This window comes from Pantherophis guttatus, chromosome 2 (assembly GCF_059756535.1).
Source record: "Pantherophis guttatus breed Tessera chromosome 2, ASM5975653v1, whole genome shotgun sequence".
Lineage (NCBI taxonomy): Eukaryota > Metazoa > Chordata > Lepidosauria > Squamata > Colubridae > Pantherophis > Pantherophis guttatus.
This window is the reverse complement of record NC_142064.1, coordinates 120,883,512-120,898,882: the sequence shown is the minus strand read 5'-3', so window position 1 is coordinate 120,898,882 and position 15,371 is coordinate 120,883,512. Positions and strand designations below refer to the sequence as shown.

At 40.2% G+C, this 15,371-nt stretch overlaps 2 protein-coding genes across 6 annotated transcripts in view; both read left to right on the top strand.

Annotated features, from left to right (window-relative positions):
• Positions 1-6,936, top strand: part of TFE3 (transcription factor binding to IGHM enhancer 3) — a 47,000-nt gene extending 40,064 nt beyond the window's left edge. For both annotated transcript variants that reach the window (XM_034434049.3, XM_087888694.1), the window contains exons 7-10: positions 144-200; positions 3,863-3,938; positions 4,682-4,829; positions 4,920-6,936. In XM_034434049.3, the coding sequence (XP_034289940.2) occupies positions 144-200; positions 3,863-3,938; positions 4,682-4,829; positions 4,920-5,228 (590 nt within the window). In that variant the 3' untranslated portion in view covers positions 5,229-6,936. The remainder of the gene's footprint in view (positions 1-143; positions 201-3,862; positions 3,939-4,681; positions 4,830-4,919) is intronic.
• A 2,187-nt stretch (positions 6,937-9,123) lies between these two features.
• GRIPAP1 (GRIP1 associated protein 1) overlaps positions 9,124-15,371 on the top strand; it is a 77,490-nt gene continuing 71,242 nt past the window's right edge. For 2 of the 4 annotated variants that reach the window (XM_087888693.1, XM_034434052.3), the window contains exons 1-4: positions 9,124-9,205; positions 13,304-13,370; positions 14,463-14,524; positions 14,996-15,022. In XM_087888693.1, the coding sequence (XP_087744819.1) occupies positions 9,188-9,205; positions 13,304-13,370; positions 14,463-14,524; positions 14,996-15,022 (174 nt within the window). In that variant the 5' untranslated portion in view covers positions 9,124-9,187. Of the gene's footprint in view, positions 9,206-9,732; positions 10,324-13,303; positions 13,371-14,462; positions 14,525-14,995; positions 15,023-15,371 lie in introns of those variants that run through there. The other 2 variants (XM_034434053.3, XM_034434051.3) reach the window with 2 other exon arrangements.

Below are 15,371 nucleotides of genomic sequence, written 5' to 3'. Positions count from 1 at the left end.
CACGCATGCGTGCTGGAGCTGAGCTCCTGTGCCCACCGATAGGTTCGCCATCACAGCTCTAGTCTCTAGATCCATATAGAAAGTAGCTGGACCTGGTGGATGGCTTTATTATTATTTCTGTCTTATTTTATGCCCCTTTGCAGAAACCGAAACCAAAGCATTTCTGAAGGAAAGGCAGAAGAAAGACAACCACAATTTAAGTGAGTGGCCTCTTGGATGAACTATATTTCTATTTTGGGTTTGAAATGGATATTTCAGTATTGAGAAAAAGGACAAAAGCATTTTCATGTATACTGTATGAGATTCCCCTATATGTGCTTATTTGCTTATTTTGGTAAAAGAAAACTGACTTATATGAGGTCAAGGTTTTTGTCCTATTTCCTCTGATTGGCTCTCTCGGATTTTCATCACCTACATGATCCTTTTGAATAGGAACACCAGAGCTTAAAATTTACAAACTTCTACAAGCAAAGCAGGTGCTTTGACCACTAAGTTCCAATCTCTTAGAAAACAGCAGGACTTTATTCTGAGTAAAATGAGCAGGATGTAGCAAATCAGTTTTTTCTCCCTCAGGTAGGTGAGTTTCATCAGTGTGTGCGCGTGTTTGCTTGCATGCATGCGTGTGTGCGCACAAAACAGAGAAAGAGAGAGAAAGAAAATCAGGAGTAAAATTTGGTGAAATTGGACATATTTATTAGATATCGGCCTGCTTTATGGTCTCAGTATTTCAGTGCAGAATGGGTTTGATCTGCTTGCACATCTTAAATTTTCAAAGCCTGAGAGTAAGATTCAAAATTTTGCAGGACTCAAAAGATAGCAGAGTTGATTTTCTAACTTTAAATTATACTATCGAATAAGCTGTCCATTATTGATAACAGAATGACACAATCTCTGAATAGCATAACTGTAATAGCAGTTACAAAAGGTGCTGGCGTGGCCAGTAGACTTCACAAATACTGTTTTTATGATGCAAAGAAACAAAGAATGGGAAGGGACTTATAATAAGGCAAAGTATGTTAAAAATGTGTAATCTTCTACAAATAATAAGCTCAGCAATTTCAATTTCCCTATATATGACACATTACATAGCAAGGCTGATTCATATGGCTTCCAGGAAAAGAGTCAAGAAACTTAATTAAAAATAACAGATGAAATGTCTTGAATGAGCAAAATTCTCCAATGTTTTATATTGGATATAATATTAAATATTAACAGCTTAGCATAAATATTTAAATAGTGGGTAGTGGTTGGGGGGGAAAGAAGGGAAGGGGAGAATTCCAAATTTCCCTTCACAATATTTTTACTTAGGTTCTGTTTTTCATCTGCCTTTTGTATCTTTTCTTTTCCTTCATCCTTTTGTAATCTTTAACTGTATAATAAAATACATATTTTTAATCAGTTAAGCATTCCCCTCTATTTTAATTTATGTTTTGGGAGAGAAGAAAAAGTATTGTGTGCTTTCTTTGAAGAATTATTTACTTTCCTTTTTTTTATGTATGAGAAAAAAAATATTTATTTTGTGTTCCTCCCTCCCGAACATAAGACCTCTTTAACTGAATGAAAACCCATGTTTAAACTTCTTTGTAGCATCAACATTTTTTGGAAATCCTTGAGGAAATTTTTTTTCCATGGGATCCTTAGTAAATAGTGAGGGTTTTAAGCTGAAAAATCCAGGTAATCTAAGATCCATTATTGTTGAAAGCAAAGATCAAGTGGCTTCATTTGAAAATGACTTTTAAATTAACCATATGTTGGCTTGGAAGCTAGGGATACCATACTAGGTGGGTTTGTGAGAAGCTGATTCATGTGGAGAGCGGACTGTGGAAAGCTTGGTTTTGACCCGCTTGCAGTCCAGAAGTGGCAGAGAGAATAAAATGAATGGATCCCAGTAGTGGTGGGTTTCAGCCAGTGTTACCACCGGTTCGCTTCGCGCACGCGCTTTGTGTGCGATTTGCGCAAGCGCACTGAATTTCAGAACAGCTGAGGCACGGCAATCCGCTCTGTCGCACCCATCAGCTGGACTAAAAACGAATGAATATAAGTAGGTATAGCGCAGGGGCGGGTGGGAGGGCCCAACTGATGGTCAGAGTGAACCGGTTCGCTCTCACCTCACCATCTCCGCTACCGGCTCGCCCGAACTGGTAGCAACCCACCACTGGCTCCCAGGCATATAACACTCAAGAAGCCTGAGGTAGAATAAGCAGCTGGGCCAGCATGTAGGAGATGCCTTAGATTGGTCTATCATTTATTGGGGGGTGGGGCAAGATTGGTTGATACATTCCTTCCTTTCCTCTCTCTCTCTCTTCCCCCGATGCTGCACTTTGTCAAACATTTTTCTGTGCCCTATTATTCAGCTGTGTTTCAGGTTCGGTGCAAACTCAAGATTTTATGCAAACACAGGAAAGGTCCTGTGCGCAAATTCAGGAAGGATCTGATGTCCTTTGTTGGAATATGGCACATTCCTGAATTGATTTCTATTGATAGAATTGGAAAAGGTGAAAATACTGACAACATAATGCATTTTTATGAAAGGACAGAGACAGTCAAACATCAATGTTCCTGTGATTTCTAAAAAGAAAGACACCAGTTATTAAGCTATTACACCCTGCATGTGTCAAATGCAATGCTCATACAGCCTGTGACAAATTAACAAAACCGGCATTCTGCACAATAAAAATGAAGTGCCTATGCTAAGAAAGTAAATAGTAAACATAATAAAAGTATAGCCAAGAAAGCCAGCTGGGTGACCTTGGGCCAGGCACTCTCTCTCTGTCCAACTCAACTCACAGAGTTGTTGTTGTGGGGAAAATAGGAGTAAGAAGGAATATTAGATATGTTCGCTGCCTTGAGTTCTTTATAAATATAAATTAAAAAATAAATAAAATAGTAATAAGTATTTTTCCCCTTTTATTCAGTCATATCCAATTCTCAGAGCCTGCCTGGATGAATCCCTGCAGATTTCTTGACAAGGTTTTTCAGAATTGATTTTCCATTGCCTCATTTCTAAGGTTTAAAGCCCAAGGTCATCCAGCTGTCTTTGTGCCTAAAGTCAGATTAGGACTCCCAGCCTCCCAATTTCTAGTCTGATGCCTTAACTACTACATCAAACTGGCTCACTGAATAGTTTATGTTGTGCATAATTCAGTTCCCTGTTGATTATGGGAAAATGAAGAACTACAGAGAGCCCTATTTTCCAGCCACTGAAATAATTTGCATCTTTATTTTTAAGAATATTTATATGTCTGTCAATGCCCTATTAATTGTTTCAGGCCAGATCAAAATTATTTGTAATTTAATGTTACTACGACAATAAGAGCTAGCCCCCAATTTAAAACCGTAGTGTTAAAATACTAAGGCAAATAAAATATTTTGCTTGTTTTGAAAAAGATTGCAGTATATCTGAGTTCTCTTTAAAGATGCACCCCTGCTTAGAAACCCCCCTTTCTACTTTTCAGTGGCATTATTTGAATAACAGAAGCCTTGGAGAACAGCCTCAGAAGAACTTAAAGCAGATTCATGTGGGTTGAGATTTTTGACATTTTGCCTTTATACTGTGTTTCAAAATATATGTTTACAACCATGAGGCTGGGAACCTTTGCCTTTAAAGAATCTGGAAGTTGAATTTTGTGCCCAAGAATAATTCCATACAATCACAATATATACCTTACTTTGAAGGTAACTTGGCATAATGGGGAATTTATCTAAGGAATGTTGAGAGGTTCATTTGGATACTACAAAAGCAAACTGCTTTGCTTGCTGGAAAAGTTAAGACATTATATGTGTTTATTATTAATAGTTGTAGCAAAAGCAGGGTTCCTCTGTCTCTCCACAGGGCCTCTTACACAACTCTCTCTTTTTGCAGTTGAACGTCGTCGTCGGTTTAACATAAATGACCGAATTAAAGAACTGGGGACCCTCATCCCCAAATCTAATGATCCGTAAGTATGACAAGTTGATGACAACTAGTTAATCAAAATAAGTTTTATCTGCAAAAGTGACACAAGCTTGTGTTGGCTTCATTGTGTATTCCCTGAGTGATGTATATAACACGTTTTAAAAAGTGATTTGATTTTGGTATAAAGTCAACTATAATGATGTATTTATACAGTACAATAATAGTCATAGCTAGTTGTAATTTATTTAACAACCCTCTAGATCACAGGTGTCAAACTTGCTGCGTCACATAGATGTCACATGATGTATTGTGATTTTTTTTGCCTTTGTGGAGCTGGAGTGGGCGTGGCCTGTGCCTGACGCATCCGGCCCACGGGCCACCAGTTTAACACCCTTGCTCTAGACTAATCACTACTCAGTAAGTGTAGAAATTATCTTGTGAACACTTCAGTAGTTGGTGATATATAACACTGAATGCATGAATACAATAAAATGGTGTGGGAAACGGTTTATATAGAAAGTTGCTGTATTTTCATTACCTTGAGAAGCCTGTGTTTTTTCAGTCATACAGTGCCTGTGGTTCAGTTCCCACTGCTAGTATAAATGAAAGGTTTATCCAGGGCTGAATGTTGTCTTTTGCCCAGGCTGACTGAGAACATTGGAGGTTTAGCAGTACAACACATTTGTAGGGCCCAGTTGAAAGAAATTACCTTTACAGAATTAAATGGAGTAAGATCTAAGGACACTTAATTCCTATTCTCTTGCCTCCCCCCACTACATATTTTAGGGAAATGCGCTGGAATAAAGGGACTATTCTGAAGGCCTCAGTAGATTACATCCGCAAATTGCAGAAGGAACAGCAACGCTCCAAGGAGATGGAGCTGAGGCAGCGTAAATTAGAGCAAGCTAACCGCAGCCTGCAGCTACGAGTACAGGTAGGAGAGCTGCTGAGGGAATGGGATGGAAACAGTGTAGCTCAGGCCTGCTGCAGAGTCTCATAAGCCTGTTTGTAACTTCCTCCGCAGGAGCTGGAACTTCAGGTCCAAATGCATGGGCTGCCTTTGACTTCCACCCAGGGCCTTCTGGCACAGTCCTTGGGAGGAGATCCAATTCCACCATTTGTGGAGTCCCTCGATCTGGCCTTTTCAGCTGAAGAGCTGGGTCTGGGTCTCGCACTGGGATCTGATGGGGGAGCCCTGCAAGATGTTCTCATGGACGATGGGACTGCGCTGTCCCCACTGGGTGCCTCTGATCCACTCCTTTCCTCTGTCTCTCCCGGTGCCTCAAAGGGCAGCAGCCGCCGTTCCAGCTTTAGCATGGAAGATGATTCATGATGGCAGCCCTTCGATGGAAGAGCTGGAAACGGCTTCACCATTTTACATGTCTTGTTCTGACCCATTGCAGACTGTTGCTTACACTCATCAGCTTCAAATCTTGGAGGCTGCTGTAGGCTATAACCCTCTGGAAATACCATCCCTTTCATAATATTCTGTATTTTTAAAGGTGTCCCTTTAACTAAAAGGAGGGGGCTCGTGGTTAAACTTTCTTCCTATAGAAGGTGGGCTCAAACTGTGTAGTACCAAACTTTCTTCTTAATGCAGTAGAAGCAGAATTTTGTTATCTGCACCCATTAAGGCTCAGAAGTGCAGTGTGATAAACTTGTGCATCTCCCGTACCTATTCTAAACTTCAATAGGGTGTTGCTTTAATGCTGTGCAAGGAGCATGTAATCGCAAACCTTGATTCCTTCACTTTAACCTTTTACTCTTATATCTTTCCTGTATATAATTTGGGAAGAATTGGGAAGGGAGGGAAGGAGGAAAGTGGACTTCTTTCGTAACATTTTTGGAAAGCAGAGAGCCACTAACATTTTTTTTAAATAAGAGAGAGCTTTATTTTATATAGATATTTGACTTCTTAATTTGTACATCTCAGCCTTTTCCTGTCATTGTTTCCAAGTTTTACTAAACTGCCACTTTCTACTTCACATTTAATATTTGAGTTGGTTGGCACTCTACTTCATGATACGGCTAGCCCATGTGGAGAGGAAACAAGACGGTACTTCTTGGAACTTCACTGGGCAAAGGTGCAGGGCAAAGAAAAGTAAATAACTTTCTTGGAATTGCACATGTAACTATTGAAGAATTATGGCTACTCAGTAGGAGTTAATTGCCACCTCCCCTGTTTTTTGTAAGATAAATGAAATTGTAATCAGGTTTTTTAAAACTAATTTCTTGCTTAACAGATTGATGTTAGCCGAAACCCAACAAATAGAACTGTTTGCTGATAAAAATACTGGAAGCAGATCTATGACCTGTTCTCTGGGTGTTTAAAAGAATGGGCAAAAATTGTTGCAAAGACAATCATTTGGGCTTCACTGGAAACTTCCGTCACTGCCATGTGTATGAATGTTCTTAAGAAGATATGACCCTGTTCCAGAAGACTATCTGAACACACAAACTCTTAGACCTCCAATATTATTGAATGTCTAGATTTAAATAGTTGCTTGGCACTTCTGTTTTTCAGGAAGGATAACTGAATCTGGGAGGAACTTCCTAAGAGCTGTGGGGTCTGAAGATGCACGGGATATAGACTGAACTTTAGAGGAGGATGTGATAATGTAGGTAGCAATGTGAGAAGGAGAATTATGAGTATCTGGGTAGCTTCTCAGCTGAGATCTTCTTGAGCAGGAGACAAGGAAATGGGATTAGGTGGTCAGGGTAAGTGAGATGTTGCACAGTGGTGTTTTAGCATGTTGGCAAGAAGAAAGATGGCAGAGGATAGGGCAGCTTGGAAATTCAGTATTAGGTTGGACAAGTCATTTCGGTTCTTAATAGGAATTGAGTTGGACCGTTCAGGGTATGAAAGAAGGGGGAGAATTGCAAATCTGAGGAAACTATTTTTCCTCTTTTGTGGATTCTACATCCTTAATGACCCAGACACCACTTTCTATTGTTTTATTTTGTATGTTTAAACATTTCCAATTACCAATACTAGAAGCTTCTAAACAAATAAATGAACAATGACCATTTTCTACAGCCAATTATGCCACTTGTTTCATTACTGTGTCTTGCAAAATTTAAGGTGTCTCAGTTTATTTTTTTAAAAAGCCGTATCTGGTTGGCATGCAAAAAAATTAAGATTTCTGATGCTGGAAAAAAGGATCTGAATTCAAGCGGGTGAAGATTCATATTTATGAACCTTATTTTACATAAAGGATGGCTGAGAAAACAGTTGTTCCACACTTTGATAATAATGTGATTTGATCTCTGGGTTTCCAATTGACCAACATTGTTTTAGCTTCTGTTCTGAAGTCAGCAACAGAACAACAAAAAATCTCAGACCCAATCTTTGTAACTGATGTGTTTTGTTCATGCTTTTATTAAAGACTCAATAAAATCAGGGTCACTAAGTCACACTTAGGTCACACTTCGCATTCAGATGCACATTTCTGATTCTAGAGTACTGAGTGCATCAATTTCTGGTCATTTATGAAGTCTGCTCACAAATAAGGGATACACTTACTGAAGTTCATGAATATGTGCAAGAGAAATTATATAAATTAAGCTTTGTCGTCAGCCATTAAGGATTAAGCATGTTGCATAAATGACATTGTTATGTTTGTTTTTATTTACCGAGGTATAGGGACCTGATTTTTAGACCTTAGCACAGGGGTGTCAAACTCGCAGCCTGCAGGCCAGATGCATCACATGCAGGTCACACCGACCCCAGCTCCACGAAGGGAAAAAAATTGTGAAACATCACGTGACAACATGACGCCGCAAGTTTGACACTTGAATTATAGGTTACTTTTAAGGAATCAAATATTTTATTTACAAAAGAAACAGTTAAATTGTAGAAAAGGTAGATATGGCAAAATGAAACAATCTGTTTACAAGGAATAACTTTGTATTTAAATAAATTGTTACATATTTAATGGATACATGGTTTGCCATATACTCAATGAATGATAAAGCTAATAAAATTAACTTCCAGTAGTAACAGTTTTCAAAGGACAGGCAAGTCCTAGTTTGGAATACAGTTAAATTGAATATCTTTTGTATCACTTTAGAAATTAGGAATGCTCTCTGCCTTGAGAGCTTAGTATTTATGGCAAGTATGTTTCATGCATTTTGGGAAGCTGCTAATGGCTGGACAAAATAGCTTTCAAGGCTGGTAGTCTTATTTGCAATAAAATCAAAATTATTATTATAAGAAAGCATTCCTCAATATTGTTTTAATTTCCCAATATTGGTTATTGATTCAGATAGGGGTGGCCCTCTCAGAGAGATTTGTTAGACTAAAGTCTAAGCAGATTAATTCTTTACAGAAAAAATTGCAGATTTTGAGTTCACAATGTATTGTTTATAATTTGGAAAGTTAGAAAAGTCCGAACTGATTACACAGATAAAATAGAAGATAGTCATGTAAAATTTAGTAGATTTAATTCGAACTCTATAATCATCCACTTAATGGGATTAATTAGTGAGTGGGCCTCAAACAGTCAATCACAAGAGAAATAAATGAGGGGGGACGAAGCTGTAGAATGGGACTTGTTACATGGATAAAGCTTCCATTTAATTTGTTCTCTGGGGAAAAAAAGTATTTCACATATTTTCTTTTATATTGTGTGAAACAAGTATATCTGGTTTAGTATAGGGTATGAATAGCTTTAACAGATATAGTGATCTTGTATAAATCAAATATATTGTTGGAAGAAATATCCTTCTGGGTTCAGCTCCAAATGGGGAAAAAGACACTGGAAATATCGAGACTGCTTGGAAAGATGGTTTAATGGTGGACAGGATCACATGGTTTAAGTTCCTGAACAGAAAAAAAAAAGGGCAGATACAGCGAGTCTCGGGTTTTATGCCTTCTCTGGCTTTGAACTTCCTGGGGCCCAGAAAGAGTATCCTGATTGGTTGTCAGACTCTCAGGGGGTGGGGGTCTTAGCTAGCCTTGCTAGTTGATGTAATCTTCCCAGGTGCTATGTGGTGAGTTTCTGTCCTAGATGGGTCCCATTATGTTAGTTTCTGTTGCTATTGTGTTGCAGATGGGTCTTACTGTCAAAGATTGAGTTTCTGCCTCTGGCCCATTAACAAAGGGGGAGGGGAGGCAGGAAGGTGGGAGTTGCTTTGTCTTTAAAACATGTTTCTCCATTTCTCAACCAGGGAAACATAATATTCTGCCTTTTTAATATTTCCTAAAATATTTCATTCTTCTAGGAAAGGGGTGGGTGCTAACTTCCTACAATATTAAGACCTGGGAATCTTCTGAAGAGACTTTATTTCCCTATGAACATTTGCATAACAGTAAGTATACTTGGTATATATGTTTAGGATTATACCCTCGCAGCACATTCCTCTACATAATTTGCAATGTTTTTGAATCGCAATTTAGTTGGTATAGGATTGCAGCTTTCTTTCCCTGCAAGAAGTGCCACTGCGCGGCTTTTTATCCGTTAGCATCCCCGTTTCGGGGAGCAGTTGTTGAAACACCCGTTTTGCAGGCAAAAGATTTCGGCTCCATCCTCACGATCTCCAGGAAGATTGCGAGGAACTGCTGAAGACGATACGATTCATTGTAAGGCGCCCCCTGCCAATTAAAGCGCTTCCATCCACTCCCAGAGACCCTCCTAAAAGGATCCGGACAGAACTCGAGATGTTCTGCCCGGATCCTTTTAGGATCCCCACCGCCCCACCCCCGTGGAGGCAGAAGAGATCGCGCGACTCTTTCAGCTACTGACGACTTTGCATCTAATGCAGGAGAGAATAACTGTGACGTCACCCCAGGAAGGAGGACGCGCGTTTTTCAATTGTTCTCGATCACTTCCGAAGTCGCCTCCTTCGCCCACCTCCTCGGCCATTTCGCTTTCCTCTATCTACGACACAGCGGGCGGCTGCGCCCCTTATTTCTATGAGCTCAATCACTGTTACTTCCGGCATCTCTATGGTCCCGACGGGAAAACGCTTGGATCCTTTCTAGGCTTCCGTTTCTATGGGAGCATCCGAACCGCAGTGCTTACACTTTCCCCTCTTACTCACACCCTCCCTCCCTCCTCAGGCGCCAAAGCTCCGCTTGTGAATCATCCTTCTTCATTAGTGCCCTCTCACGTCTCTATGCCTCTTCACTTCCGGCCTCCAAGCTCCAGTCCGCCGGTTCCGCTTGTTCCTGTCTTTCTCTCCGGTGCAGACAAAAAAAAAAAAAGAGAGAACGTCTCTCCAAACGTCCGTCCTCTCTCCTGTTCCCTCTATGATATCTTCTTAAAGCTATCTCGTCATCCTCCTCCACGAGTGGGCAGGGGCAGGCTGGAGATTCCTTCTTCCTCTCTCTCTCTCTTTTGGATCGTACCAAGCTGGAGCCGAGCCGGGGGGGCGGGGGAGGGAAGATGGCGCAGGCCTTGTCCGAAGAGGAGTTCGAGCGCATGCAGGTGGGTCTGGCTGCCTGGCCTGGGGGGGGGGGGAAGGGGAAGAGGTGAGGTTGGGGGGGCAGAAAAACAAGCAATGCCGGCGGGGACCCCCTGAAGCATCCCCGGGAGAAGGGGACGGGAGTGGGGGAAGAGACGCGCCTTGGAGGAGTGGGCTCCGGTTCCGCGGGAGGCTTTCCCAGCGGAGACTGGGGCGAAGGGTCGGGGGTGCAAAGGCGAGAGGAGGGGGGCGCGATGTCCTAAGAGCTTTGCATCGGGGGGGGGCGTCTTTTTTTTTTTTCCCTTTTCGGGCTGCTCCCCATGCGACTAGAGCAAAACCGAGGTTCCGGTGAGGAGCGGAGACGCAGCTGCTTTCCCGGGTTCCCTACGCACATTCTCCGCAGTCGGGCTTCGAACCTTATGGGGGACACACATCAAGGCTCGGTTTAAAGCGCCCGAAGCCAGCCTTGCCCCAGCTGGTCTGCTTGGACTACACTTCCCAAGATCCCTCCGCAGGGCAGCTTTCTGGAAGTTGTAGTAGCGGAGCACATCTGGAGGACAGAGACGGTGTGGAAGGCTGCCGTGGGAATACATTCATTCATTAATAGGTGGGGTGGGTAGCTGGCTGGTCCCGAGGGCGTAGTTAAATCAGATTGATTGATTGATTGATTGATTGATTGATTGATTGGTTCGATTTATATGCCGCCCTTTTCCGGAGACTTAGGGCAGCTTATAATGTGTTAAGCAATAGCCTTCATACTTTTGTATATACCTGCTTAGTAGGGCTTTGCCCCCCCCCCCCCACAAGCGGTGTTCTTTTTATACAAAGTCAGCTTATTGCCCCCACAATCCGGGTCCTCATTTTACCTATCTTCGAAAGGATGGAAGGCTGAGTCAACCTTGAGCCTGGTGAGATTTGAACTCGCAGTAATTGCAGGCAGCTGGCAACTTAAGTGCTACTTTAATAGCACTTAGTCCACTGCGCCACCAGCCTTGGTTGGTATTGCATTGCCTCACTTTTGCTCTCCGCCCCCCCCTTTCCCGCCCCCACAGATGCGGAACTGGCTAGTCATCACTCTACTGGGGTGACCTAAGGGACTGGTGTCTTTTTAGGGGGACTGTATAAGAGAAGGAATCTTTACAGAGACCCCCTCATTCCCGACATTACAAACTGTGCTTATCAGCATCCAGCCTTTTGCAAAAGTGTTTAAAGAAGCTCTGCTCTTCAGATTGTATACACACCTGGTATAATGTCTGGGTGTTTCAGATTAGTAATCCCAGTTACAGAACCCATAGTGATAGCAGTTGAACATATTGGGTGTGCACCAAATTGAGAAAGTGCATCTTTGTGTATACAGAGTAAATGCATACAGACACACCCACCCACTGCCCCGGAGTTGCATTACTGTGCATTGCTTGTTTTCAAGATTGACCCATTTCAGCTCATTTCTGCAAGTGAAGCGGTTTCCTTTCTTTTTCTCTTGACATTGCATCTTTTCCAGTTGTAACATGATAAAAGGTGAATAGTGTTCCCAGTTCAAGGTGTTATATTGAATATGGCAAGAGCATATGTCCCATCCCCCCCTTTTATTTCTCCTCTTATGATCACAGATAAAACTCCAGAGTATAAATGTGTACTGATCCTTATTTAATCTTTTGTGCCTGGTGGAAAATTCTACAAGTGAAAGAGTTGATCAGTTTTGTGACCAGTCTTGGTGAGATGGGCAGTACAGAAGTTTAATAATATTTTTTTAACATTCAGCATATGTGGACACTGTACATTTTTTGCAGTGCCATGTGGAACTTGGCCAATTATTGATTTCCTTATTATTGGCTCAAACAAATATTTTATCTCAGATAAGTTTTTGATACCTGCAGAGTTCTTTGCAATTCTTTGTTAATAGGATTTTCTGAAAGTCCAGTTGCCTCTTGAAAAAGCAACCATGACATAAATGACTGAGAATCTCCATAGACTCTCAGTTAATACTTAATTTTTGTTTGGTGCTGAAGTACAAATATCTTCCTGGAGGGAAAAAGCAAGTTAATATGGATTTTTTTCCCCACATGTTCAGCACAACTTGAGAATTTCTGGTGTTCTGAGGAGGGTGCAGAATTAGAGCAGAGATATTAGCTATCTTACTTAGTTACTGCAACAACTAACCTTTGTGATTGCCAGCCCAGAATTAGAAGTATGATGTATTGATGGTAGACGAGGCTGTGGTGGGTTTGGCAGAAGACTCCTTTGGAGTATAGTTTTCAAGGCTTTAGAAGGATAGAAGAATAAGTGGGGAAAATAAATCCCCCTACAGAATTTATAAGAGTAAGTTTTATAGATCACAATAGAGGGCAATAGAAGCCTTTCCATTTGCTTTGCATCCTCTTTCTCCAACTCTTAAAAGCCAGTCTGATTCACTGGATGAATTTTGGATAACTGGGCTCAAAGCCCCCTAAGTAATGGCACTTCTGAACTAATATTTATCTCATTTTGTCAGTCAAGAATAATACAGAGTTATTTTAAAAGTAATTAAGAATTAGCAGCAATGTTGCTCACAATTTGCAAAAGACATACACGCTGCATCTCAAACAATATATGTTCAGAGGCCAAGCTGTGAAATGAACCGTTGGGTTTCCTGATCTCAAGCATAAATCTCCTAATGCTTCATGGCTTTAGTTCAATTCCTTGGCTTGACTTGGCAGTGATTCCCAGACTTGGTTCAGCTAGATTAGAATCTTTTTTGTCATCGGGATAATGCCTTGCAGAACTGCCCCCTGTCACTCTCAGTGAAAAGATGTACATTCGTAGATGCAACAACTGAATTAGTGGATATGTGGCATAGCGCACAATGGTCATGAAACTGAGCAGCCATCCCTGTCAAAGAAGCTGCTGGCTCCTGCCTTAATCTTCATAAAAATCAAGCTGGCCTTAACCCTGCCTAGTCATCTATATGACGTTTTCTGATGAAGTTGGTTTTTATTAAAATCTTTTCCTCCCCCCTCTTGGTAGGCCCAGTTATTAGAACTTCGAACACAGAATTACCAGCTCTCTGATGAACTCCGCAAGAACACAGCTGGTAAGACTTTCTCCTCAGTTTTACTTCCCGAGTAACACTATGATCTGAGCCATTATATTTTGTACCCAATGTGAAAGCATCAAAATGTCTGCACATATTCATATATGCTTACATTTGCATATGGTTGTGCTGGTTCAGTCATACTGGTTTAGCATGACTCTTGCAAAATCTGAAATTCAGAGAAAAGGCGTAGTAGAAAGAGAGCAGTGGAATGAATAGCTATAAAAAGTTACAAGAAATAGCTAGAATGTAATACTGGCCATAGAATTCTGTTCCTATTTAAAAGAAATGGCTTCCTCAGCGATTTGATTTTGAAGTTATGAAGATGCACAGACAACGTATGTTGAAATCTTAGGAGCAGACAGATTGCCAAAGAAGCTTCCCTGTGATTTGAGACTAAGGCTTCAGTGCCTATTTAGCACCACATCCCTCCATGCGAAGAGCAAAAGCAGAATAAAGTTCTCAGGGATTTGGCAAACTTATATTTATTCTGTGCTCAGAAAACAACTGTAAAAACATTCACCTCTTTCCCCCCTTCCTTGTATCTTCTCTGGCTCTTGGAGAGGAAATAAGATTTCATTTAGTTTTTTGTTGTTGTTCTTGTTATTCCTTTATTGCTTCTCCCATCTTTAATATGACTATATTCTCTGCATCATTTTGAAGTTTTTAAAAATCTTTGTCAATTTATAATTAAAATGATCTCCTGTGTATCTTGCTGCAATACTTCTCTAAGTCTGATGTGTCTTTTATTTTGGTGCTCACAAGGCCAAACAAGCATGCATTGCTGCATAAATTCTTTTACATTTGGCAGATTGATAGAACTGAGGGCTACTAACAGACTTTTTAGAATAGAATAGAATAGAATAGAATAGAATTGAATTGAATTCTTTATTGGCCAAGTGTCATTAGACACACAAAAAGTTTGTCTTTTAAGTACACATTAAAAAAAAAACAGAATGTTTTTTTTAAAAAATTTAGCATCAGGTACCATATTTCATATCTTATTCTACATGTTCACAATGGCAAAAGACAGATGTTCTGTTTCTACAATATTTTCCTAATTGTGATTTGTTTTTCTCTTGATTTTTTTAGAATTAAATGGGCTCCGACAACGGGTCTCCTATTTAGACAGGGACTTTGCTAAGGCTCAGAAGGTAAAGAGAGATTCTTAAATGGAATAATGGGTATATAAATGTATGTTGGTGTACGTTAGTAGAAAATGTAATTTTCCTTTAAGGGTAATATCACCAAGGTATCACAGAACATTAGTGGATATTTCTTGATTTTTATACTGCACTCTGGATAAAACTGGCTAAAAAACTCATATAAACGAGTATTAAAAATTGTGATATCAACTCTTCCTTACTATTCTTTTACCATTCAAATATTTTGAGTTTTAAAAAAATGTTGTGCAATAATACTTGTGGACAATCTTCTCTCGTATTACATTCCCATTCCTAAATGGTGAAAGGACACAACTGGGTTTTTAAAAGAGTTAAACAAATTCAAAATCTATAATTACAGGAGTTTGTAGTCATTCTTCAGAGGATTTGTATAATTTTGTATAATAGACACTGTGCCTAAACCTTATTGGTGCTTTATTAACAACTTTCTCTCTTTCACAGGCTCTGAATAAGAGTAAAAAAGCTCAGGTAAGGTGTCAGTATATAGTATCAATTGCCATGTTAAGTTCAGTCCTGCCTGGACCGAGACTTATCTGCCAATCACTTGTTTCTAATATTTTTGTTTTGTCTCTCACCTCTCTGCAAGCCTTCCTTTCCTTCTCCCAGATGATTTCAACTTTATGATCAGAGAGAGTATAAGCAATTTCAATCAAATGGGGCAATCATAATTCTCAGTTTTTGCTAATCTATGATTTAGAGTTATTGGATACGAGATGGGTGGCAAATAAATTTCCTAAATAAACAAATAAATTTTAATGCAGATATCCAGAAGCCCCTAAATTAAAAAACAAAAAGACATTTCATAAGCATATGCCTC